This window comes from Pongo pygmaeus, chromosome 1 (assembly GCF_028885625.2).
Source record: "Pongo pygmaeus isolate AG05252 chromosome 1, NHGRI_mPonPyg2-v2.0_pri, whole genome shotgun sequence".
Classification (NCBI taxonomy): domain Eukaryota; kingdom Metazoa; phylum Chordata; class Mammalia; order Primates; family Hominidae; genus Pongo; species Pongo pygmaeus.
The window spans coordinates 121508001-121535413 of record NC_072373.2 but is presented as its reverse complement, the minus strand read 5'-3'; the positions used below and the strand labels follow the sequence as shown (position 1 = coordinate 121535413).

General features: G+C 37.3%; 1 protein-coding gene across 1 annotated transcript in view; it reads right to left on the bottom strand.

Moving 5' to 3' along the window:
• Nucleotides 1-996: 996 nt before the first annotated feature.
• The window catches only part of LOC129009738 (mitochondrial adenyl nucleotide antiporter SLC25A24), a 57139-nt gene continuing 30722 nt past the window's right edge, over nucleotides 997-27413 (bottom strand). Inside the window, exons 4-10 of the mRNA XM_054443228.2 lie at nucleotides 25776-25887; nucleotides 23602-23760; nucleotides 21133-21285; nucleotides 14452-14559; nucleotides 9741-9908; nucleotides 5203-5353; nucleotides 997-3010 (exon numbers count right to left, since the gene is read on the bottom strand). Coding sequence (XP_054299203.1) covers nucleotides 2826-3010; nucleotides 5203-5353; nucleotides 9741-9908; nucleotides 14452-14559; nucleotides 21133-21285; nucleotides 23602-23760; nucleotides 25776-25887 — 1036 coding nt within the window. The 3' untranslated portion in view covers nucleotides 997-2825. The remainder of the gene's footprint in view (nucleotides 3011-5202; nucleotides 5354-9740; nucleotides 9909-14451; nucleotides 14560-21132; nucleotides 21286-23601; nucleotides 23761-25775; nucleotides 25888-27413) is intronic.

The window sequence follows — 27413 nt, the reverse complement described above, 5'->3', positions numbered from 1 at the left end:
TCAGACTGCTCCACATGTCTCCCAATGAGAGCATATGGCAAAGGAGGGTTGCTCCCTCCACAATATTTTTACTCCTTTGGTGCTGTTCTCAAAAAAGGAAGTTCCATGAGAACAAAAGGGCTGGCAAAGTTCCTATTGGGGGGATGAGGAAGCCATGCCACACTTTTACAAATGCAACCTAATGCCAAGCTCAAAGACAAAATACTGTAAAGTACAATCTCTGCTTGCATAAATTTATTCTCTTGACTGGGAGACAAGACTAATAGGCAAGAAACACATATGGCAGCACTTTTCTAACAAAGGTTCCCTGAGAACGGAGAAGCAGATGCTGGCAATTGCACACAGAGCTGCCTTGTGCAGCTGTGGACAAGGACAGGTGTGTGGGCAGGGAACTGTCAGTGTCTGCTACAGCCATCTCACCTGTTGGGTATCCAGGTAAGCGAGAAGCTTACAGAAATAACTGATAAATTATTTCTGAAGTCTGGATAGTATTGGAGTTGAAATGCAGAATTTCTCTGCAGTCTTATGTTTTAATTTTTAAATCAAATTTTGGATGTAATCTGCATTATGAAATTTAAAAAAATTACTTACCAGTGAATTCAACTTAGAATTTTTTCCCACAATTTCAAGACAAACTGATACTCCACGGCAAAATGAGCCCAGCCAATCCTGCGGCTCTGGGTCCCCCTTGGTACTGTGAACCCCAGGGCTGTAACTCTAATCGGTAAATGTGGTATTTTGATATCACAAAAAATATCATCTTGTGTCAAAATGCATCATACAGACAATATCTACAAAGGCTGCTCAGGAAAGGCCAAAATGTTTGGAAAGACTACATGGAGCCAGATGTAAAAAGCATGATTCAAACTGGTGCCAAACATCTAAGCTAGCTAAGCTGTAGGATGCAATTTTTGCTTTATTTATAATTTTTTTTTTCAATTAGGCAACTGAGACTTAAGAATTTTCTCTAAAAAAAAAAAACTGGAAAACAAGTAATTTTAGAAACAAATATATATTTTTGATAGAAACTGTAGGTAAATATTCAGTACTACCAGAAATATACTATCTTCAACTCTCGGCTTTTTTCCAAAAGATACAGAATCATTTTTTGGAAAAGATACAACATGTACAGACAAATCACATTCATACCTTACAATTTAAATTCATAATGAACAATTAATATTTTCATATTTTCCAGAAGTCTGAAATTTCAAAGTTGTTAGCAAAATTATTCATTTCCATAATTTTTATGAGTAAAAATAGAAAGAGCTGATCATGTACCTTAATATTGTCACTTTATATATTACTCAAAAGTACAAATAACCCTTAAAGTAGAATCCCAGGCTTATCATATTATAAAAATACTGAGACATTTATCAAACATAACTAATATAAATGAAACTACGTTTTTAAAAATGTTTCACAAACACCAGTCCATCTTTCTCTTTGGTTCAGAAAATAAAAGAGGTAGGTTCAAATAAAGAAAATGCCTATTACATCATTAGATTTTCATTAAAATGCTGGCAATTTATAACAGAAATTATTAGAAGTGAAATTAGTTTAAGAACTAAATTAAAAACTGATAATAACTTCAACTAGTAAATATTGTTCTAAGTTCTAATCACACAAATAAGAAAAGATAGTTGACTACAGAAATGGCTTTAGTAAAATAAAAAAAATGCTCTCATTATTATAAATTAAGTCTCCTATATCCTAACATGTTCCTAAAACTTGGGGCAAGAGAGAATATGAATGCATATGTTTACAAATTGGGCCTTTCATTTAAATATAGGTATCTAATGTATAAGAGTAATACATACTACTATTAATATGTATCTCTCACCTTTGTGCTGCCCATATTGAAAACAGCAAGTTCAAAGATATTGAACAGTGAGGGAGAAATAAGCACATCATTTGCTCACGATCGATCCACTTCATGCAATTAAAAAAGAAATTTCAGGTTACTAAGAATGGTCCCAAGAAGTCTTCCTGACTAAAACAGAATCTGATTCAAAAGGTAGGAAACAAAGGACAAAGGAAAACAAAGATGCTCTTCAGAAGCTGATACAAGTCAAAGGATTTCGTTTCCTGCTGCTTTTCAAAGCAATGGCAGGATAAACAGAATCTTTCAAATAAGTTGCCTTGTGTTGATAATTTAACAGTAATATATTGAAAATTAGTGTATAACTCCAGGAACCAAATAATGGTACATGTAAAATGGAAAAGTGCCCACTGAAATAAATAAAATTTCATCACTTCTCTTCAGAAATTCTACCACTGTGTTCATTCCTATTCAACTGAAAGAAAAATAAGGACATAAACCCTACACTTATTTGGATGCTTTTGCTGTAAGGTGTATTTCAAATGTAATGATTTTCTATTAATGGTTCTACAAGGAAATTTAAAGAAATCTATAAAGACATTCAAAATATATAAAACAAGACATTTAAGTATAAAGGAACTGGCATAAACGTGAACCACCCGAAATAAAGATTAATGATTTATAACTCTAACACACAAAACAAATTTTGTTCAAGCCAGTACATTTTCAGATTTCGGATTCAGGGCAGAGATTTGCAGGATTATTAAGAAAAGATAAAGTACAATTGTGTAGCCTTTTCAAAACACATTAAAACTATGATTTTTAACATTTCTGTGTACATATAATTGAGCCCAAAAGTTTGAAGTGACCATTGTTATCATCTTCCCTTTTGTGAAAAAAATGCAGCTTCTTTTGACATAGACTTGTTTCAATTCAAGGAGAAAAAGTCACTCCAGGGATTGTTGAAAGTTTCAATTATCATGCTAAAGCAAAAAATGCAACATCATTTCTGGGTTACTCCTAAAGTTTGCTTCATATTTTCATAAACCACATAACTGATGCCTACAGCAGGGAGCACCTTCATGAAGTTTGGGGTGATGCCTCTGTAAAGTCCTGGTATTCCTTCTTTGGAAATGATTCGTCGAAAGAGGCCAACCATGTTCAGCTGTGGGGAACCTTCTAACATGGCTAAAAAATAAAAAAAGAGGGTAATTTAATATTCAAGCATGTTTCATTATTATTACAACAAACAATTATGATTCAGAATGATATTCTAGAATACGGTAAAAGGACAACATTTATTCCAAGGAGCCCAAGACAATATCCCTTTTATGATCCTCTTTGTATAGCACCTAACTGAGCGTCCTAACTATAGTAATGATGGTAATAATAGTCATTTATTAATTACTATGTTCTAAATACTGGGTTAATTACCTTCCATACCAATCCTGCAAGGTAAATATTATATCAATTTTATAAATGAGCAATTGGAGGCTTAGAAAGATGGAGAAATTTGTCCTAAAAAATCTAAGTAGAAAATGTTAGGACTCAGATCCAATGGTCTCACTCCAAAGCTGGTATACTTTCCACCACCCCACAGTGCTGCTGCTGCCTCCTTCTTACTAGACAAGCGCTGAAGAGAGAACAGTTAAATCTCAGTAAGTAAGGGGAGTATGGAAGAAGCTCTGGGAAGCATGGGAAAAGCACAAGGACCTGGGCCTTGGAAATAACCTCAACAAGCAAGAAGAGAAAGTGAAATCCAGTGTTGCTGGCACAACCAAGACAACGGGAGGAGCACCATCTGCTATGGAGATGCAGCTGATTGTTGTATGTGGTTATTACAGAGATAGTGAATAAAGTGGGGCCAGATTATTAAAGGCTTTGAAATTCCCACTAAGAACTTTGGAACTGACACCACAAGGCTGCAAAGATGTCTGAACAGATGTAGAATGATTAGACTTTTAGGTCAGAAATGACAATCTATCAGCCATATCAGCCATGCAAAGTTCTGGATCAGAGCTGGCAGACAGGAGGGCTAGAATTAGACTGCATGTGTCTGAATTCCAGTCCCACTATTTACCACAGGTATAATCTTGTGGGAGTTACTTAATTTCTCTCTGCCCCAGTTGCTCATCTGAAAAATGGGGATAATGTTCGTATTCCCATCCCCAAAGTGGTTATGATGGTGAAATGAGAGAATACACAAGAAACGTGTAGTTCACTACTTTGTGTTTTTCTCTACACCATGACTGTCTCTCACCTCCTCAAATACACCACGTTGGTGCCTGCCTCAGTGTCTTCACACGTGCTTTCCCTCAGCTGGAATGTTTTCTGTTCCCACTCCACTGGCCTGTGCCCAGCTAACTCCCACTCATCTTTCCAGTCTCAGCTTCACTGACAGCATTCTGCAGCTCCCAAATTAGGTTATAGCTCCTTGCTCTGTGCTCCCCTAACAAAAGAGGACTTGGTTAACCAGGTTGTTTACTTGCTGGACATACGTCTTCTCTACTCTACACTGGCGGGGCCACATCTGACTTGTTGACTGCTCTACCCCTAGCACCTGGCAGTGTCTAGAATGGGACAATGGCTCAGGGAGTATTTGCCAATTAGTGACTGACTGCTTGACTGGGGTTGCTGTGGCTGGCACTTTGAAGGGAGGTTGGGAATGGAGCTGTAGATGCCCAAGGTGTACTACTTAAGAAAACAATGGATAAGACTGACCAGGGAAAGCATCAAAGAGAAAAGAAAGGCATTTGAATGCATACTTTAATAGAGTGGAGATAGCAATAAAAGCCAGCAAATGGTAAAAGTTATCGATGGGCTGGCAGAACAACCAGGACAGTATAGTGTAATCAAAGCTAACAATGGAGACAGTGTCACAGTGAGGAGGAATCACAGCTCAAAACTTGTAGGGTCCACGGAACATAAAAAATGATTCCAGCCACCATTTACCAAAAATTTAACAAACCCAAGATGCTTTATTTATATTGTTGGTAATTCTTACAACTCTGTACAATTTCATTCCCATTAAAAACCCCAAGAAGTCTGAGGCAAGGATCTGAACCCAAATCCATCAGATACAAAACTTATAATCTTAAAACGTGCATGTAACACAGTCAAAAAAATAATACTCTGTTTATGTATAAGGCATATGTATGCATAGAGTACATATGCAATGCTTCTGTCACATTAAAATTTCATGACGAGGGAGCATTTAGAAAAAGAATTTCTGAAAAGATTCCTTAAGGAGGCAATAATGAAGAAAAGGTTGAGAAATACTGTCTTAAAACTACACGCTGCATCTTAGTAGAACCTGGAGTTCTAAAAGCACATTCTGGTGCAGCACTTTTATCAGTGTGGTTCTGTAATCAAAAATTCACCTTGAGCCTGCATGCGAGTTCTCACCAAAGCCAATGGGTAGCTGGCCAGCTGACCACAGGTGCTGGACAAGGCACCGCATCCCAGCAACACCATGACTCCAGGGTTTACAGAATCTTTTGCAAAATTATCCAGCCAATAGGACTTCAAGAGCTACCAGAGAAATAAAGAAGAAAAATAATTAACGAACTCTACAACTTCACTCAATGTAAACATTTTCACAACTATTCTCAACCTCATGAGAAGCCCCATTTCTGCAGGATGAGGCCACACATTTGCAGAAGCAGCAGGCACTGTAGGAGGCAGCGGCTCTGTGGAGAGGTGGGAGGCCACTGGGGATGCAGAACACATGAGGTTTGCACCAGTTACTCACATTCTTCTAAACAAACGTGAACTGCGTACCAAACACTGCAGGATCTAAAGAACACCTCTTACGGTGAGTATTAATAAAATACTATAATTCTACTAATTGTATCTCATTTTACACTTTACATATATTTCATTTGGGCCTTACAAAAGCTCTGACATAAATCTATTATTCTGATTTTAGAAATGAGGAAAATTCATCTCAGCTGAGTTTTTGTTTGTTTTTTTTGAGATGGAGTCTCGCTCTTGTTACCCAGGCTGTAGTGCAGTGGCCCACTCTCAGCTCACTGCAACCTCTGCCTCCCAGGTTCAAGCGAGTCTTCTGCCTCAGCCTCCTGAGTAGCTTGGATTACAGGCACCCACCACCACGCCCAGCTAATTTTTGTACTGTTAATAGAGACAGGGTTTCGCCATGTTGGCCAGGCTGATCTCAAACTCCTGACCTCAGGTGATCTGCCCGCCTCGGCATCCCAAAGTGCTGAGATTATAGGCGTGAGCCACCACACCAGGCCCAGAGTTTTTTAAGAAGGACTCAGAACCAGGTGTGCTGATCAAAAGGCCATACTTTATCCCCTATTACTGTAGGTCCCTGTATTTCATTAGAAGGCAATAATTAGGAGAAACTGTATAAAATATATATGATAATCAACTTTTTAAACATAAGATACTTTAAATATAAAATACATGTTACTATGTTATATAACTAGTTTAATTTTTTAATTCTGTAAGACTAAAAATTTTAAATCCTATGGGATTAAAAAATTATCTCAATGGATTAAAAAATCCATTGAGTGCATTTCTCAATGGAAATCTTGCAGGTTAGAAGGAAATGGAATGTTATATTCTAAGTTTTGAAACTTAAAAAAACTGCCAAACAAAACTACTGTATAGGCAAAACTGCCCTTCAAAAAAAGAGAAATTAAGACCGTCCCTGACAAACAAAAGCTGATACAGCTTATCACCACTAGACCGGCCCTACAAGAAAGACTAAAAGGAGAAACAAAAAGATGATAAATAGCAACACAAAACCATATGAAAACATGAAACTCTATGGTAAAGGTCAGTATTTAGAATATTATAAAATCCTATAGTATTGTAATGAAGGTATATAAATAACTTGAAAATCTAAATTTCAAAAACAAAATTTAAACAGAATTTAAAGAAGAAGAGCATAAAAAGTAACTATAAATCTATGTTAAGGATATACAATATTAAAAGACATAAAGCTAGTGGGAAGGAGGTGAAAGATGTAAAGAAATAGAGTTTTATATACCACTGAAGTTAAGTTGTAAACAGCTTAAAATAAGTTGCTATAACTTTAGTATGTTTTATGTAGTTGCAATGGTAACCACAAAAATAGCATCTATAGAATGCACACAAAGGGAAATGAGAAAGGAATCCAAACATATCACTACAAAAAAAAATTAACAAAACACAAAAGAAGTTAGGAAGAGAGGAAGGGAAAAACAGAAAAGCCACAGGACAAAGATAAAAGGCAGCTAGCCAAATGACAACAGTAAGTCCTTCCCTGTCAGTAATTGCTTTAAGTGTAAATGGATTAAATCCCCCAATTAAAAGATATAAATTGCTGAGTGAATAACACATACAGAATCAACTATACCTTATCTATGAGACTCACTTTAGATCTAAGGACACACATAAGCTGAAAGTGAAAGGATGGAAAAAGCTATTCCATAAAAACGGGAACCCAAAGAGAGCAGGGGTGGCCATAATTACATCAGACAAAACAGACTTTAAGACAAACTGTCACAAGAGACAAAGATGGACATTACATAATGATAAATGGGTCACTTTACCAGGAAGAAATAATAATTATAACTATACATGGACCTAATATTAAGCTCCTAAATATATGAAGCAAACACTTATAGAACTGAAGGGAGGAATAAACAGCAACACAGTAATAGTAGGAGACTTCACTACCCCACTTAATGGTGTTGGGGAGGACATGGAGAAATTGGAATCTTGGTGTACATTGACAGAAATGTTAAAAAACAAAAAGGTCTAGTTACTATGGAAAATGACATGGAGGTTCCTCAAAAACTTAAAAATAGAATTACCATTTGACCCAGAATTCTACTTCTGAGTATATGTCAAAAAGAACTGAACACAGTATCTTGAAGAGATATTTGCACAACCATGTTCACTGCAGCACTATTCACAATAGCCAAGATGTAGAAACAACCCACATGTCCATCAACACATGAATAAAGAGAATGTGATATACATACCCAACAAAATATTATTCAGCCTTAAAAACAAAAAAGTCCTGTCATATGCTATCATATGGATGAATCTTGAGGAAACTATGTTACATGAAATAAGCCAGTCACGGAAAGAAAAATACCACATGATTTCACTTATACAAGGTATTTAATGTAGTCAAACTCATAAAACGAGAAAGTAGGTTACACAGCACTGGGGTGAAGGGGAAATTGGGAGCTGTTGTTTAATGAGTATAGAGTTTAAGTTCTGAGAGGTGAAAAAGTTCTAGAGATCTGTTGCACAACAAACCACAAACAGTTAACACTTACTGTACTATATATTTAAAAATGGTTAAAATCGTGAACTTTGTTATGTGTTTTTAATCACAATTTTTTTAAAAACTCAGCACAAGAAGTAAAGTCCTAAACCATGATACCACCTCACACCTAAGAGGATGGCTATAATAAAAATAAGCTTTTTTAAAATGGAAATTAAGTGTTAGTAAGGATGTGGAAAAACTGGAACTTTTGTATGTTGCTGGTGAGAATGTAAATGGTGCAGCCACTATGGAAAACAGTCTGATAGTTCCTAAAAGCTAAACACAGAATGACCATATGGCTCAGCAATTCCATTCCGAGATATATACCCAAAGGAATTGAAGGCATAGACTCGAACAGATATGCAGATGCCAATGTTCACTGCAGCATTATTCACAATATTGAAAAAGTAGAAATAATCCAAATGTTCTTCAACAGACGAAGGATTAAACAAAATATGGTATATACTCACATAATGGAATATTACTCAGCCACGAAAAGAAATGAAGTTCTGATACATGCTACAACATGAACAAACCTTCAAGACATTACGCTAACAGTAATAAATCAGACACAAAAAGAAAAATACTGTATGATTCTACTTATAAGATATCTTGAACGGGTAAATTCCTAGACATAGAAAGCAGATTAGAGGTTACCAAGGGTTTGAGTTAGGAAGGGTAGGAAATTATTGCTTAAAGGTTAAGGTGTTTCTGTTTGGAGTGAGGAAAAGGATTTGGAAATAGTGTTGATGGTTGCACAATATTGTGAATTAATTAATGTCACTGAATTGTACACTTAAAATGAGTAAAATGGCAAATTTTATATTTTATCATAATTTTTTAAAATTATATAAGAAGCCAAAAACCATTTGCTTGTACACTTCAAATGAGTGAAATGTAAGGAATATGAACTAAATCTCAATAAAGCTCTTTAAAAAAAAAAGTCGAGTCTTCTTTTCATTACACATTCCACTCTTCCTCTATGCTGTAGCTTAGGTCCCATCCTAACATGCACCCTGGCTCATGTCTATCGCAGCACAGATAACCACACTGGGTTTTAATCATTTGTTTGTCTCCCCCACCAGAGACCTTCAGTTTCTTCAAGGCACACACTGAGTCCTTTGAATCCCCAGATCCAGTGTCTAACCCAGTGGTTTGCACAGTGTGTGCTCAATAATTGTTTGTGAGATTCATAAATTATTAAATGATTTAGATTGCAGGGTTGATCCAAGATTTGTATTCTTCCATACAAGGAATGAAACTGTATTACTCACGTTAGTCACATTAGTCACTTGGCTTAATGTCAGATTTTTGCAAATCCAAAACAAAGGAACTTACTTGCTTTTCTTTGTCTTCCCTAAAAAAAAAATCTAGAACCAACTTTTAAGGTGAACTATACCTAATTTTGAGTCTACTCTTCATTAACAAAAGCAATTCCCAAGAAAATCTAATACAAAAGTGACCCCATGCATATTCACACTCAAGTTACTTGAAAGTTCAAATAACACATGCTTGAATTTACTTCTGGTCACACACTGCTTTCTGGTATATATCTACTTCTTCATATATAGTCCAATTCTAACAAGATCTAACTGCATTTTCCCATTCAAAAGATTTCTATAAACTCACCTCATACACAGCAAGATCTATGCCTGCATAAGGTATGATACCTAATAAATTGGGAACATAACCTTTGTAAAAAGCTCCCAAGCCTTCATGTTTCAAAATCTTCTTGGCACAATCATATATTCCAGAGTATTGCCCAGTTTTGCCTACAGCCAGCCTGGTTTTCATAACCTGGATATAAAAAAATAACAAAATATGATTGTTCATATTAACTCTATCATCATGGAATTCAAATGAAGTAATTTTACATGGAACAAATACCTAGCACATATTGTCACTCAAAAGACTACAATTTGTTGATACATTCTCCTTCATGTATTACCTCTAATGAGGGGCTAAGACCACAGCCAGAGAGACCCGTTTACTGCAAGGAGGATCTGATGAAGGAAGTGACCAAGGAAATGCAAGCAAGATGATCTATTGATGTCTTAACAAAACTGACTGGTGACCACCTGCCTCTGGAAGGTGACGGAAATGGTAGTATAAAGGATAACCCCAGTACTTCTAACTTGGAACACAGGATGGGGCAGTGGGGAGTTGGGAAGGTGATACTATTAACTGATATGGAGGATATGAGAGGAAAAACAGGTATTAAGATTTTTTTGAGAGGTGTGTGGAGTAATATAAACAATCATATTAAGATGCTTGAAAAAAAAGCTATATTAGCATGCATACCACATATCGGTGAAAATTGTATTTATCTTGCTTAAGTCTTACCAGTTACTAAAAACCCCTCTGCTATATCAATAAATTCCACATCTACAATAATATTTTTGCTATAAAGCAGTAGTTGGAAAACTTTTCCTGTAAAGACTAAATAGTAAAATATTTGTCGTTGCAAGACTAAAATATTAGGTCTCAGTTGTATATTACTTTTCTTTCCTTTTGTTTTGGCTTACTTTTTAAAAATTGTACTTTAAGTTCTGGGATATATGTGCAGAACATGCAGGTTTGTTACATAGGTATACACGTGCCATGGTGGTTTGCTGCACCCGTCAACCCGTCACCTATATTAGGTATTTCTCCTAATGCTATTCCTCCCCTAGCCCCTCACCCCCAAAAAGGCCCCAGTGTGTGATGTTCCCCTCCCTGTGTCCATGTGTTCTCATTGTTCAACTCCCACTTAAGAGTGAGAACACGTGGTGTTCGGTTTTCTGTTCCTGTGTTAGTTTACTGAGAATGATGGCTTCCAGCTTCATCCATGTCCCTACAAAGGACATGAACTCATCCTTGTTTATGGCTGCATAGTATTCCATGGTGTATATGTGCCACATTTTGTTTATCTAGTCTATCACTGATGGGCATTTGGGTTGGTTCCAAGTCTTTGCTATTGTGAATAGTGCTGCAATAAATATATGTGTGCACGTGTCTGTATAGTAGAATCATCTATAATCCTTTGAGTATATAACCAGTAATGGGATTGCTGGGTCAAATGGTATTTCTGGTTCTAGATCCTTGAGGAATCGCCACACTGTCTTCTACAATGCTTGAACTAATTTACACTCCCATCAACAGTGTAAAAGCATTCCTATTTCTCCACATATTTGCCAGCATCTGTTGTTTCCTGACTTTTTAACTAACTGGCGTGAGATGGTATGCCATTGTAGTTTTGATTTGCATTTCTCTAACAACCAGGGATGATGAGCCTTTTCTCACATGTTTGTTGGCTGCATAAATGTCTTCTTATGACAAGTGTCTGTTCATATCCTTCACCCACTTTTTGATGGGGTTTTTTTTTCTTGTAAATTTGTTTGAGTTCCTTATAAATTCTAGATATTTGCCCTTTGTCAGATGGATAGATGGCAAAATTTTTCTCCCATTCTGTAGGTTGCTGGTTAACTCTGATGATAGTTTCTTTTGCTGTGCAGCAGATCTTTAGTTTAATTAGATCCCATTTGTCAATTTTGGCTTTTGTTGCCATTTTGTGATTCAGTCATGAAGTCTTTGTCCATGCCTATGTCCTGAATGGTATTGCCTAGGTTTTCTTCTAGGGATTTTATAGTTTTAGGTCTTATGTTTAAGACTTTAATCTATCTTGAGTTAATTTTTTGTATAAGGTGTAAGGAAGGGGTCCAGTTTCAGTTTTCTGCATATGGCTAGCCGGTTTTCCCAACACCATTTATTAAATAAGGAATCCTTTCCCCACTGCTTGTTTTTGTCAAGGATCAGATGGTTGTAGATGTGTGGTGTTATTTCTGAGGCCTCTGTTCTGTTCCATTGGTCTATATATCTGTTTGGTACCAGTACCATGCTGTTTTGGTTACTGTAGCCTTGTAGTAAGTATGTTTGAAGTCAGGTAGCGTGATGCCTCCAGCTTCGTTCTTTTTGCTTAGGATTGTCTTGGCTATACAGGCTCTTTTTTGGTTTCATATGAAATTTAAGGTAGTTTTTTCTAATTCTGTGAAGAAATTCAATGTTAGCTTGATGGGAATATCATTGAATCTATAAATTACTTTGGGCAGTATGGCCATTTTCATGATATTGGTTCTTCCTATCCATGAGCATGGAATGTTTTTCCATTTGTTTGTGTCCTCTCTTATTTCCTTGAGGAGTGGTTTGTAGTTCTCCTTGAACAGGTCCTTCACATCCCTTGTAAGTTGTATTCTGAGGTATTTTATTCTCTTTGTAGCAATTGTGAATGGGAGTTCACTTGTGATTTGGCTCTCTGTTTGTCTATTATTGGTTAATAGGAATGCTAGTGATTTTTGCACATTGATTTTGTACCCTGAGACTTTGCTTGAAGTTGCTTATCAGCTTAAGGAGATTTGGGGCTGAGATGAGGAGGTTTTCTAAATATACAATCATGTCATCTGCAAACAGAGACAATTTGACTTCCTCACTTCCTATCTGAATACCCTTTATTTCTTTCTCCTGCCTGATTGCCCTGGCCAGAACTTCCAATACTATGTTGAATAGGAGTGGTGACAGAGGACATCCTTGTCTTGTGCTGGTTTTCAAAGGGAATGCTTCCAGCTTTTGCCCATTCAGTATGATATTGGCTGTGGGTCTGTCATAAACAGCTCTTATTATTTTGTTATACATTCCATCAATAACTAGTTTAGTGAGAGTTTTTAACATGAAGTGGTGTTGAATTTTATCGAAGGCCTTTTCTGCATCTATTGAGATAATCATGTGGTTTTCGTCACTGGTTCTGTTTATTGATGAATTCCATCATATTGATTTGCAAATGTTGAACAGCCTTACATCCCAGGGATGAAGCCAACTTGATCATGGTGGATAAACTTTTGGATGTGCTGCTGGATTCAGTTTGCCAGTATTTTATTGAGGATTTTCACATTGATGTTCATCAGGGATATTGGCCTGAAATTTTCTATTTTGGTTGTGTCTCTGCCAGGTTTCAGTATCAGAATGATGCTGCACTCATAAAATGAGTCAGGGAGGAGTCTCTCTTTTTATATTGTTCCGAATAATTTCAGAAGGAATGGTATCAGCTCCTCTTTGTACCTCTGGTAGAATTTGGCTATGAATCTGTCTGGTCCTGGGTTTTTTTTGGTTGGTAGGCTATTAATTACTGCCTCAATTTCAGAACATGTTATTGGTCTATACAGGGATTCAGCTTCTTCCTGGTTTAGTCTTGGGAGCATGTATGTGTCCAGGAATTAATCCATTTCTTCTAAATTTTCTAGTTTATTTGCATAGAGGTGTTTATAGTATTCTCTGATGGTAGTTCGTATTTCTGTGGGATCAGTGGTGATATCCCCTTTATCATTTTTTGTTGTGTCTATTTGATTCTCCTCTCTTTTCTTCTTTATTATTCTGGCTAGTTGTCTATTTTGTTAAACTTTTCATAAAACCAGCTCCTGGATTCACTGATTTTTTGAAGGGTTTTTCGTGTCTCTATCTCCTTCAGTTCTGCTCTGACCTTAGCTACTTCTTGTCTTCTGCTATCTTTTGAATTTGTTTGCTCTTGCTTCTCTAGTTCTTTTAATTGTAATGTTAGGGTGTCGATTTTAGATCTTTCTCACTTTTTCCTGTGTTGCCCACCTTTTAAAAATGTAAAAGGCATTCTTAGGTCAAGGGCTGTAGAAAACAGTCCATAGGTCTGTGTTTTGCCAACCCATACACTAATGAAAGGATGTCTAATTAGGATAACCACCATATAATCAAATCCTGAGATTCCATTATTAAATTTATGGTACAGAAACTCTTTGGACAGGAATGGCAGCCAGCCTCTAAAGTGACCCCCAATGATATTTGTCTCCAGTTATTAACACCATTATACCATCCCCTCCCACACTCTACCAGGGTTGGTCTGTGTGAGCAATGGAATACAGCAGAAGAGGCAAAAGATATCAGCTTTCATCTTGGGCACTCTCTCTCTCTCTCTGTTGGATCACTGACTCTAGGGAAGCCAGCTACTGTGTTTTGAGGATACTCAGGCAGCCTACAGAAAGGCTCACGTGATAAGGAACTGATGTTTCCAGCCAATAGCCAGTGAGGCCTGGCAGCAACATGAGTGAGCTTGGAATCCGCCCCCAGCTGATTCCAAGCTCTGACTACCATCTTGACTGTGGGCTGTGAAAAACCCTGAGCCAGAGGCACCCAGCTAAGCTGCTTCCAGATTCCTGACCCAGAGAAACTGTACGATGATAAATGCTTGTTTTAAACTGTTAATTTTGGGATAACTTGTGAGAGAGCAATAGACAACCAACACGAACACCATCACACAGTCAGACTTTACAATGGTACTCACCTCCATTGGATATATAAAAGTCTGTGCAGTTGCTCCAGCCATGGAACCAGAAATAAATCTCTCAAATGTTCCTATTTTTTGTCCTTCTTCAGTAAGTAACTTCTTGTACTGTATAAATAAGTTTTAAAATGCACATTATTACCTGCCGTGGACTGAGCTGCACCCCCACCAAATTCATATGTTGAAGCTGTAACCTCCCATGTGATGGTATTAGGAGATGAGGCTTCTGGAGGTAATTAGGGTTATGAGGTCATAAGGATGGAGCCCTCATGACAGGATCAGTGTTCTTATAAGAACAGACACCAGAGAGCCCACTCTCTCTCTCCCCTCTCACATGTGCACCAAGAAAAGACCATGTGAGCACACACCAGCTGTCTACAAGCTGAAAAGAGAACGCTCACTAGAAATCAAACTGGCTTGGCCCTTGATCTTAGGCTTTCCAGCCTCTGAAACTGTTAGAAATAAATTTCCGTTGTTGATTCCACACACTCTGTGGTATTTTATGGCAGCCCAAGCCAACTAGACAATCCTAGAATACAAATCAGCTCCTAGAAATCAATAAATTGACAAATGTGATGATGTGTCTCGAAATGTATACACTACATTAATAATACATAGCAGAAGAGCAAGGCCTAAATGCTAATACACGCAGTTACTGGACAGTGGTTTTCAAGTCAGATTTCCACAAAACACAGATGTCTCCCAGATTGGACCAAGTTGCTCCTTTGCTGAAACAGCATAACAGCATTCTTCCCCAGATGTACAGAAAATACAAGGTTAATCAAGTTTTCACAATGTTTGGATATTTTCCCCACAGTTTTTAAAAGATGAGTTTATTTTCACCAGTGCAAATAAAATGAATAAATAGGTGCAAACAAATATTAACAAAACAATTTATAAAAACAGTTTTTGTAGGTAATACATAGAATTATACTAACCTATCAAGCCCAACATCTCCCTGGCTATCAGTACTAAAGTGACCCAACATAACTAACTGGACCAAGGGTATAAATACAGCCAAAATAGTGACTGGCCAGTATATTAATATCATGGGATTGAGAGTCAGGCAGACCTGGGCTGGAACCCCAGAGCCACGTGGCCTCGAGCAAGTTCATGAACAGGTCCACATTGTGGTTTCCTTGTCTGTGATAACAGTACTTACCTCACAGGGTTATGGAAAGGATTACAAAAAAATACTTGTAACATGGTTAGTGCAGGTCTGGACACCTAGCAAATGTTCAGTAGATGTTATTATTATTAACATATGAATACACTATCTTTACACAACTTGGAAAGACATTCTGCCCAAACACAGACCATGGGAATTAGTCAGGCAAGCCAGATTCCTTCTCTCAGAAATGTGACGGGGTCTCCAGAGGTAAGCAGCTGCTGTCACCAGAGGGACAAGGGGAAAGTCAACAGAGAGAAGTGGACTCATGCATGGAGAAGGGAAGAGGGAAAGTCTCACCTCCTGGACTTCTCCTGGGATCCTTCCCCTACATGATCCATCCCCACAGTGATGCCCATTCCTGTGTCAGCCAGTTTCTGTTCCCTGGGATCTAAAGTGCCCAATGCAAAAACATACGATGACTTTCTCCTAGCAAATCTGTGTTTTGCTGCTCATGATAAAAATTAAGTATATTATCATTTCATGAGATTCCCAAATACCAGATATTCCTCCCCAGAGAGATCACTGCTTCCAAGGGCTCTGTTTCCTGAACTACAGAGTGTTACATAAAACTCCTCTTCTGCATAGGCCCTATTAATTTTCCTGCATGTCAGATTGTCAAAATCATTAAACATAATTTGCTTAAAAACCTTCCTGCACATTAACAGGAACTTTGAAGGTACCTTTTATACCTTGGACCCCCACAGCACCTATCAAAAGTACCGAGTAAACATTTAGTGACTGATGGAGGATAAATATTTAAAGGATAAGTGCTTGAGGCTCCTATTCCCCGAAACATACCATATGCAAAGGGAAGACTTCAGGACAGAGCCAAAAAGTCAGGCACTGTGCCTGGTATGTAAAACTATGTCACCAAGCTTAATCCCCATCTTAGAGATAAGGTAACAGTCACAGAGACTTTAAGTAACTTGCCAAGGCTACAGAACTGAACCTTCCTAAAGGAGACTTAACTGAGCCCTCAAAACCACCCTGAAATCCTTTTGTCTATCTCAGTTCTCTCCCATTTGTTAGACTAACCATTTTGATCTTCTCCATTCTCCTCCAGCTTCCAATACCACTTCCTCCTTCATTCTCAGATCACATCCTTTCTCAGGAGCTCAAAGAAAAGTAGAGAGGCCACCAGGCAGAATATCTTGGTATTCTGCCCACCTCCTGCAAAATTATCCACAGCTACTCCAATATTTTTTCTTCCCAAACAGGTATAAGAAGAGTTCTTCTTGTAATCAAAGGCTAATCCTTTTAACAGTCTCTGGATAGAACCTGTCTCCCCCAGCCCCTTTCCATCTCCCACTCCTTTTCCCTACACACAAACTCCCTTGGAACACCTACTGGGTTAATCAACCTCTCTTACCTATGTTTTCAACTTCTTTATTTGTATTGACATGCTTCCTTCAGCAACAGGCACATTAAAGTCAAATCAAAATCCTCCCTCCAGGCCAGGCACAGTGGCTCACTCCTGCAATCCCAGCACTTTGGGAGGCTGAGGCAGGAGGACCACTTGAGGTCAGGAGTTTGAAACCAGCCTGGCCAATACGGTGAAACCCCATCTCTACTAAAAATACAAAAATTAGCTGGGTGTTGTGGTGCACTCCTGTAATCCTAACTACTCAGGAGGCTGAGGCAGAAGAACCACTTGAACCTAGGAGGCAGAGGTTACAGTGAGCTGAGATTGCACCACTTTACTCCAGCCTGGGTGATAGAGTGAGACTCCATCTCAAAAACAAACAAACATACAAGCAGAAAAAAAAACAAAAAAACAAATCCCCCTCCACCCAACATCTTTCTTATCTATCACCCTCTCCCTATTCTAGTTTCCTTCTCTTCACTGTCAAACTCCCTAAAAATGTGTCTCTACTGTCCAAGTTTCTTCACCTCCCATTCACTTTAAGCTCATTTCAGCGTGGTTTCTCATTGCATTACTTCACGGAAGCATTTATACTAAGCTTACTTATCTCTGGGTTGAGAAATCCTAAAACATACTCTTATTATATTCACTACCCAGTAGTACTGACCCCCATGAAACTGTTTTCTTCCACTGACTCCTATGCCATCCCTCTCTCTGGATTTTCTCCCATCCCTCGAGCTATTTCTTCTCAGTGTCCTTTGCAAGTTTCTTCTTTTACCTCTCCCTTTGGACTTATTCCTAGAATTCTTCTCATTTATAAGCTCTTCTTGAGTGATCCTGCCCATTCCAATGGCTCAACTCAGCAACAACCTCTCTATCAAAGATCTCTCTCTCAATTGCTAGCTGATATATCCAATTGCTTACTGGACAGCTCCCTGTACATGTCCCATACATCTCAAACTCAGCAGGCACAAAATGGAACCTGATATTGTATTCTCTATGAATGCAGTCACTCAAGTTAGAAATTAGAATATCATTCTTGACTCTTCTCTTTCTCACCTCCATATTCAGTCAGTCAGTGAGTTCTGTTGATTCTATTTCCAAAATATTTCTCAGTTCATTCCCTTCTCCATTCCTGAAAGACATCACCTTATACTGGTGTCCATCATTTCTTACCTGAATTATTTAAATATTCCCCCTGCCTCTAGTCTACCTCACTCTCCCCCAACAATGTCTCCACTCTTTTTTCAGGTTGATATTCCTTAAATGTGAATGTACTCATTTCACTTCCCTATATAAGATGCTACAATAGCCCCTACCATATTCAGAATAAAATCCAGACTCCTATTACATTTGGCCCCTGTTTATCTGTCCAGCTCTCTTTCATCATTATCTTTCCAGAAACACACTCCACCACTCTTGAGGCACAGTGAACCACTTTCAGTCTCTTCAGTGAGTGATGCCTTCTTGTGCCTACATTTCTGTCCACATGCTGCTCCTTCTGTTTCCAATCCTTATCTTCCCCTTTATTTATTATTATTATTTTTTTTTTGAGACAAGGTCTCACTCTATCACCCAGGCTAGATTGCCATGGTGTGATCTCAGCTCACTACAACCTCTGCCTCTCGAGCTCAAGTGATCCTCCCACCTCAGCCTCCTGAGTACAGGCACACACCCCCACGCCCAAAAAATTTTTATATTTTTTGTAGAAATGAGGTTTTGCCATGTTGCCCAGGCTGGTCTTGAACTCCTGGGCTCAAGCAAACTACCTCCCAAAGTGCTGGGATTAGAGGCGTGAGCCACCACGCCCGGCTCCCCTTCATCTTAATGGCTTGAGATTGAGGCAAGCTTGAGCTCAAATTCCAGTCTGGCAGTTCTGTCTTTTCATTCACTTAATAAGGGTTTCCTGGCACTGGGCAAGGTGCTAGGAATACAAGTAGCTACTGCCTAAGGAAGCTCACAGTCTCACAAAGCAGATAAGTACAGAGAACGTCAGAATTCAGTGTGAAGGTGCTGTAACAAAAGGAAACTGGAACAGAAGGCTTCCCAGAGGAACTAACTCCTGAGTAAGTACTAAAGGACATTCCCTACCATATGACATACAGAAAGAGGAAGGGTGTCTGTGTATGTTGCTGGAGCAGGGTCAGGAGACAGGCAGTAGCAGAAAGATGACCATGCATGGTGGCCATATTGAGTAGGAGGCACTCCTGGGACATGCAAGCAGAGATGCTGAAACACACAGTACACAGGTAGACCTACAGTGTTGAGATAAAGAGGAAGATGTTGGAGTGGAAAGCAGTCAGTACAGAGATGGCAGCTGAAACCACTACCCCACACTACTACCCTGTCAATGATACAATGACACTACTATGGTAATGACAACCCACAGAGAACACAGGTTTACCCCATACTGATGATGTGTTTGACAGAGCTACATACCAGGTTGAAAAGATCTTTTTCTTAGTTTCCTAAAGTACTAGCTATTCAAGGAACAAAATCTATCTGAATCTAAAAGTGACCTAGTTACATACTCTGGGAAATTTGAGAATATATACAGCCTATTTACCCCGAAGTAATTTACAATCCACTGGGAAAACAATGGGTTTTCCATCACCCAATGAAAAATGGGATATTCTGCAATTCAGCACTCGAGGGAGGCTGGACAGGGGAGGAACTGGTTTTGGTTGAGATGCTTAGGATATGCTTCTCACAGGAAGGTGGCTTTTAGAGAGCCCCGAGGGATGAATGGACCTTCAGCAGGAGGAGAGAAAACAGCACCATAGGTCTAGAGCCCATAAGAACACTACACCACACTGTGTAGAAAGCTTTCTCTTGATGTCTAAGAAAGTTAGTGTGCAAAAATCACAATACTATAAAGAGGTCTCAGGAAGGAGCTTGGGTGGACAGAAGCAGAGGATGCCTGTTGGTGGTATCCAAGGTAAGAATCTGACAAATGGCATAAAGCAAAATGTGCATATTTGCTTGCAATACCCATGGACTTTCAAAAATACCAAACTTCTTGCATATTGAAATAACTGCATTGAGTATTTATTTATTTTAGGCTCTGGCTTTCCTATCATAAAATCCAAGTATGTGGTCAGAATAACCTAAGGGTATCTCAAACATTAGCCCTTAATAATCATGATTTGAATCTTCAAACCTTCATATAAGGGAAATAGCCTTCCCAAGGATAGGTTCTAATTAAAATCCTGGAGACTAGATTTTCTTTAATTTTTTTTTTTTTTTTTTTTTTGCTTCTCTATTTCCTAGGCAACGAAAAGGATAACACTGGACTTCGTAATCTTCTCAAGAGTATTCTGTTGCTCAAGAACAAAACACTCTCCAGAATAATCTAAAATCTACATGGAATAATACAAAAACTATGGGCGGGGGAGTTGAATTTCAAGGCCCTTACAGTCCTTGATAAACAACGATGGAATAAATAATGGAAAATGTAATCTGTGGCTGCTCAACTAGACAGTTCTGCTAATGACCATAAAGAGAACCCAAACTCTAAAACTTACCTCTGTATTTCCCCTTTACATTGAGTTAGGCTGAAGCAATAGCTCAAATAATCCAAGTTAACAAAAGCCGACAGAGAAGTGATTCAGAGGTAAGTGCATTTGTTCATTCATTGACTCATTCAACACTCGCTTGAAACTTATCACATGCCAAGCTCTGTCTAGGTGCTGGAGTACATGGGGAAGAAACCATGCCCCTGCCTTCATGGAGCTGTCACTCCAAACTCAGCTCAATTTTACAGCAACGTCAAATTACACAAAGGACTTCAACTTATAAGTTTTCCTTCCAGAGGTTAGATTGTGACACTTTCATAAAACTTATGTTAGTGTGCTGCTTCTGCTCAGGATTCAGAATGAATAACTAAAATTCTACCCTTCCTTTAAGAACTACTTAGAAAAAAACAACTTTATAAATAATATGATGAATTAAGAATCCCGTAACTTGGTCATGAGAAATCTCTGATTTTATTTAGTCTAATCTCCTATAAGTGATACTCCTTATGGAGTATATGTGAAAGATTATCATGTATTAAAACAAGAATCCCAAAAGCATTACACATTAACATTTATTGAATCTGTTTACTAACTCCTCTTTGTTAATAAATTCCACAGGTGATAACAATTACCTGTTCATATGCCCAGAATTTAACAGCTGTCTCAGGAGCAATTTTGATGACGTTTGTACCATTTCCCCTCCAAAGTGAGCGGATACCTCCTTCTTTTACCATCTGTCGAAAGCCACCAAATATGTTCATTTTGTCTGATTTTGAACCGTGAACCTAAAAATAAAAGCAGAATGATATAAAATGCTGGTAGCATATTACTATTACTTTTTCTAAAGCAACCATACAATCTTTTTCAACACCGTTTCTAACTGCAAGAAGATATATTTAAAAATAAAATACAGAAAGGTTGAAAAATATATATAATAATGAGACGGAGTATTGCCATGATTTTAGAGGCCTGTCTCTGACTCTAAAACTAAGAATAATTGGTATCTTCAGTGTGAGAAAGCAGAGAGAGAAGACAAGAAGAATATTAAAATTATGAACAACCTTCATAAGATAATATTAACTAAATTATGTATCAGGCAATGGAACACCCTTTGAAACATGAACAAGCTCAGTTAAAGAGAAATAAAGTATACTGCAGATAATAATATTATTACGTATAATTTAATGTATGTATATTATCACATATAATTTAAAGTAATATATTACTCCCTCTCCTCAAGAAGTAGTACAGACATTAACTGTAAATGGGTCTGAAATGGTTTGGATATTGTGTATATCAGGGCTACCAACACTGGAATGCATACAGCCTGAAACCAAGAATAAAAACTGCACCCTCTTTGGCATATTTTGAGGCCTCTCTAGGCAATAAATTCATTACAACATGTACCCATCCTGTGAGTACTGATAAATTACTTGGCTTATACTACAGATGTGGTAGTCATTTAAAAATACTGTACCTTATGACTACTTACAGACAAAAACTGATTAAATCCAATACACCAAAAATAATTAAACAAATCAGCTATTCTTCTGATTGTTTCAGCTCACATAAAAGGGGTGACTACCACTAAACACACACACACACACACACACACACACACACACACACTCACAGAACGGGTTGAATTCTGAAGGCCAGCCATGTGGCCAGTATGAAAACGGGCCCCAATAAGAACTCTGCACACCAAAGGCTCAGGTGAGCTTCCCTGGTTGGTCTGCAATATTCCATGCCTAGTGCCACACAACAGTGTCAGGAAAGTAAGACATGGAGACTCCACAGGGAGAGGACAACAGAAGCTCTGCCCTATGCGCTTCTTTACTTGACTGATTTTCATCCGCATCTTTTCCCTGTAATAAACCATAACCAGGGGTAATAAGCTTTCAGTGAGTTATGTGAGTCTTTCTAGAGAAGTATCATACCTGAAGGTTGACTTTGGAAACTCCTCAAATTTGCAGAAACAAAATTCCAGAGAAATCCATTTTATTTTAAATAAATAAACTTCACAATAAAATAGGACAAAGGAAAAAATAAATGCTTATTCAAGTTCTCTAAAAGTCAAGTTACTAATGTTCCTAAAGAAAAACACACACCAATCCCCTCTCCTTTAAAGCATTAGCTTTGCCCCTAAATAAATTTTGAGATTTGGGTACATTCTGAAGGAATGCTGGCTTAAAACACTGTCAGAAATCTTTGTGTACAGAAATCTATGGACAATTATAAAAAGTGTTGACCATAAGTATAACAAAGTTTTAAAAATATTTTGTAAACAACTACTATGTTCCAATAGGTTATTCCAGTGTACCAGACATTTTCACATACCTGATATTGTTTGATTCTTAAACCATTCTTGTTAGATATTCTTATCCCCATCCCAGAATGAAGGAAAATGAGACCTCAGAGGTTTCATGCAGCATGAGAACCAGGAGCACTGGAGGCAAAGGTACTCCATTCCCCCTCTCATTTGTTGTAAAGGAAAAGTTAATTCTCTGGGCCTCAGATTCCCCCTGGAAAAATGATAAAATACCTACTTCACTGGGCTGCTGCAGGGATTAACTGGGTTACCACAGTGAGCAAATACATATTAATTCTTTTCCATTCCCTCTTTCCACTCTGGCCAGCCCAATGCTACACTGCTAGTAAATAGCAAAGTCAGTCTATAAAGCCATATCTTTTTCTGCTAACCTCAGCTTTAGAATACTTTTTAAAATTACATTGCTGTTCTAAGATTCTAGATTTCAAAAATACTTTACTTTTGATAAAGTATATAAAAAAGAAGGAAACTATAAACAAGGAGAATCCTACAACAATAGCTACAGATATTTTTTAAATTAAACTTTTGAATAGTCATAGAATGCCAAAGATTAAAAGTTCATTACACACATATACTAACAATTTAAGGTTTGGTACACTGCCATACTTACATGGACTGAATTTAGAGTTAACAGCAACAAAATAGATTTATTTTTTAGGGTATAAAAGATTATTACTGAGAAATTTTAAAACTTCTTTTTCAAAGCACCACATTTCTCATTGTTTTAGAATATTTAGGGCAAACCTGGACATACGATAATAAAGCTCACCTGCATCATGATTTTCAGACGGTCCAAAGGGGCAGTGCTTGTTCGAGAGACAGCACCAGCAATGCCTCCTGCCAAAAGCTGCCTCCACCATTGTCCGGATTTTTTTTCATCTTCCGTGAATTCATCTGGAATAGTTAAGCTATCCCCTATGTCAATTCCCTATTAAGATGAAAAAAAGATCCCCATGAGCCTTAGTTAAAAATAATCCCAGAAGACGTTTTGTTTTAGAGAAGAATCGTATGTTATTTTACAGTTAATATGAACTTCATTCCCTAGAATTTATACTAAACCAATTTGAGTACATAGATTATAAGTCATCTACTCACAATGAACAAAGTACAGTGTCAGTTCACAAGAAATGAAAATAAACAGTAATTACAAATATACAAAACCAGCAGTTACAACTTCCTTTCATTCATCATAGATTCACAGTATGTTTTCTTCTCTTGGTCTAGGTTAGAATGAAAGGGCAGCATTTTATCATAGTCAATCTTTTTTATTGCAACCATTTTTCATAAGGCTAGAAAACCAACTGGTGATGACATCTGTTAAGAAATTAGTTCATCAATTCTTAAACAATATTTCCTGTATCTCAAATTTATATCCACATCATACTTTATACCATGATGTTTTAAATATGTAAATAAAAATTAAAACTGTATGTGAATACCCCTAAACTCATTTCCTACTGTTTATAAAAATATTTTTATAAATCTGACTTATCATTTAAAACATGCAATAGATTCTATATAAAATTTAGCTAATGGAGAGGTATTGTTTCAAATCATCACTCCTTCAACCTATTCTACATTACTATAGCTTGAGAGAAACAATTCTATAATAATATTTTTACAATTCTATTATCTAAATTGTTTTGGCAGAAAAATTTTTACAGGCAAGAGTGCAATGGGAAGGAGCTCTCCTATGGTAGTAACCCTCTCTTCCTTCATTTTACTATCAATAAAATGGAGATACAATTGTAGTCTCAACTGTTATCAACTACCTTAAAAAATACCATAAGAATTATGTAAATAAAACTTCACATGGTGTACAATTTATCTAGGCAACTGAACTACTAGTATAATATTATCTTATACTCATAGCTGAGAAGGCACTAATCACCAACAATTTTATAATGCTTTATGTAAGCTTAGGCATTGTTACTAGTGGCAGTGTGAACTCCTGACTTCATTTAATGCATATTTAATTTAGTCAAATCTGAAGCGTAGAAGACAAGCCCATAAAGAAAAAAAAAAGGCCGGGCACAGTGGCTCATGCCTGTAATCCCAGCACTTTGGGAGGCCGAGGCAGGCGGATTACAAGGTCAGGAGATCGAGACCATCCTGGCTAACACGGTGAAACCCCATCTCTACTAAAAATACAAAAAAAATTAGCCAGGCGCGGTGGTGGGCGCCTGTAGTCCCAGCTACTCCAGAGGCTGGGGCAGGAAAATGGCGCGAACCCTGGAGGCCAAGTTTGCAGAGAGCTGAGATCCCACCACTGCACTCTAGCCTGGGCGACAGAGCAAGACTCCGTCTCAAAAAAAACAACAACAACAACAAAAAAAAATAAAACTCCTTCAGAGAGTTCCCAAAGGTTTCAGGAGCAGATTGCACAATAATAGAACTTGTTCTACATCAGTATGCAGAATATTAATGAAACAATCAAAATTTGAAAGTTTTGTGGAAAACAAACTGGTATGAAATGCTAAGCAGATGAAGCAAAAAGATTCTGTAACCTTTAATGAATATTGTAAGTGCCTTATGCCAGAGATAAACCTAGGCAATCTGACCAAACAAGGACACAGATCCTTAGCAACCATGAGGTGCTGAGATTATTTGGACAATACAGTATCTATAAAAAGTAAAAGCCTACAACTTTTACACTTCCCTATGGCAGAATACTTAAATGCCAATAAAAGCTAGACAGCTCATTCACCAAGGTGGTACTTCTTCCAAGTTTTCAGAATGGACATTTATGCAGTCTTGGGCTTTTTTGTTTTTTTTTTAATACTCTATAAATCTATGCCTAATAGAATAAATAGAACTCTACAGGTTAAGGAGCTACTGGGACTCAGGTATCCTGGCCCATAAGTGTTACAGAGTGTTCTTGGGTAATAACTGTACCTATGGTTTATAGCTCCAAATAAGTATAAATACATAAAGTAGACTTACTGTAGAATGTTTCCAGAAACGGATAATTTCCTCAATGTCTGTAACAGGATTAAATAAGAAGTAGTCTCTCCATTCATTCCAGTCCACTGTCATTGTCCCATCAGCATCAATGCTGAAATTTTAAAAAAATGATCAAAGTACAAAACTAAATTGATAAATAAAACTAACATTATTGGCCACTTTACAGAATGACAGTTTCTTTTCTAACATAATATTCTTATTAAATTAAAAAACCCCATCCACAAATATAGGTTGTTGGAAATGGCAGCAAGCATTTTATGGTCCTGTCAGATAGTTTTAATTATCTAGATAAAAATGGGCCCAAAAATTACAGCCAGCTCACTAAAGACTACTTTCAGCACTCTGTCAAACTCTGCCAATGAGCTACAAAACACAAAAACTTAAGGATAAAATATTAAAAGGTGGTAATGAATAGATTCATTATCCATTTTTTTCATGCACTTACTGGATCATGAAGATAATTCTTAATGTTCTATTGCAACATTTGAATGTAATTTTGAAATATACTCCAAACATGCTGTCAATTTCCTTGAAGTTAGGAAAATTAACAGCGATTACAAAAAATCAAACTGTCAGTGACTGTGCCTTTGAGTCTTAAGAAATCCTGGCACCTCATTTTCAATCTGAAAATTAACATATTGTACTCAAATATTTATCATTAATATTTGGCTTGTTTTACAAGTTTCTTGGTAATTAATGCCATTTGTATCTGTTTTCTCCTAAGAGAAACTCTGAGTGTGCCAGGATTTTGACTGTTTTATTCCCTTCCTTGGGCCACCTCTTACAGCGGCTGGCACAAAGAAGGTGCTCATTTATTTATTGAATTAATGGATGTCTCTAAAAAAAGCTTTGGTGCATCCTACAAATTTTATTCTATAATTAGTATGAAAATGATGCAAAAGGATGGCAGTCAAATAAAATGCAATTTTCAGATATTCATTATTGTGTTTTCTAGTGTCACTTTTTATTTTGACTTGCATATGGGAAATTACATTTAAACTTTCATTTGTCCCAGCACAGAGGTATATCTGCATGAGAGTCCTAGTCACTACTTACATTTATAATATTACTCTGGGTTGCAATATTTATAGGTTTATTTATGTCACTATTTTCTATTTTAATGTAATTGTTGTTTGACCCCACCACCCAACCCCCAATACATAAGCATCCTCCACAAAGGCAAGCATTTGTCTTTATTTCATTCAAAGTTATAACCAAGGTTTCTAAAACAGTGCCTGCCACTGAGTATTTATTGAATAAATAAATGAATTACAAACTCTGTAGCTTAAAACCACAGAACATTTAGGGTATTGACAAACTTCCTAGATAAGATAGTCTTGCTGTGGGTATAACTTGCATTTCCCTTCAAATTACTAAATGTGTTGAGCATCTCTTACCATGTTTATTTGCTATTGCTGTTTCTTTCACGTGAAATATGCTGTTCATGTCTTTGCCCATTTTTCTAACAGGTTGTATGTCTTTTTCTTATTTACATAGTTCTTTATATCGTTCATTCTAATCCTTCAAGTTATAAGTTGGCAAATACCTTCTCTTTGTCTCTCCACTCTATGCTGTCCAAGTACAGATGCTCTTGATTTTAATGCAGCTGAATTTAAT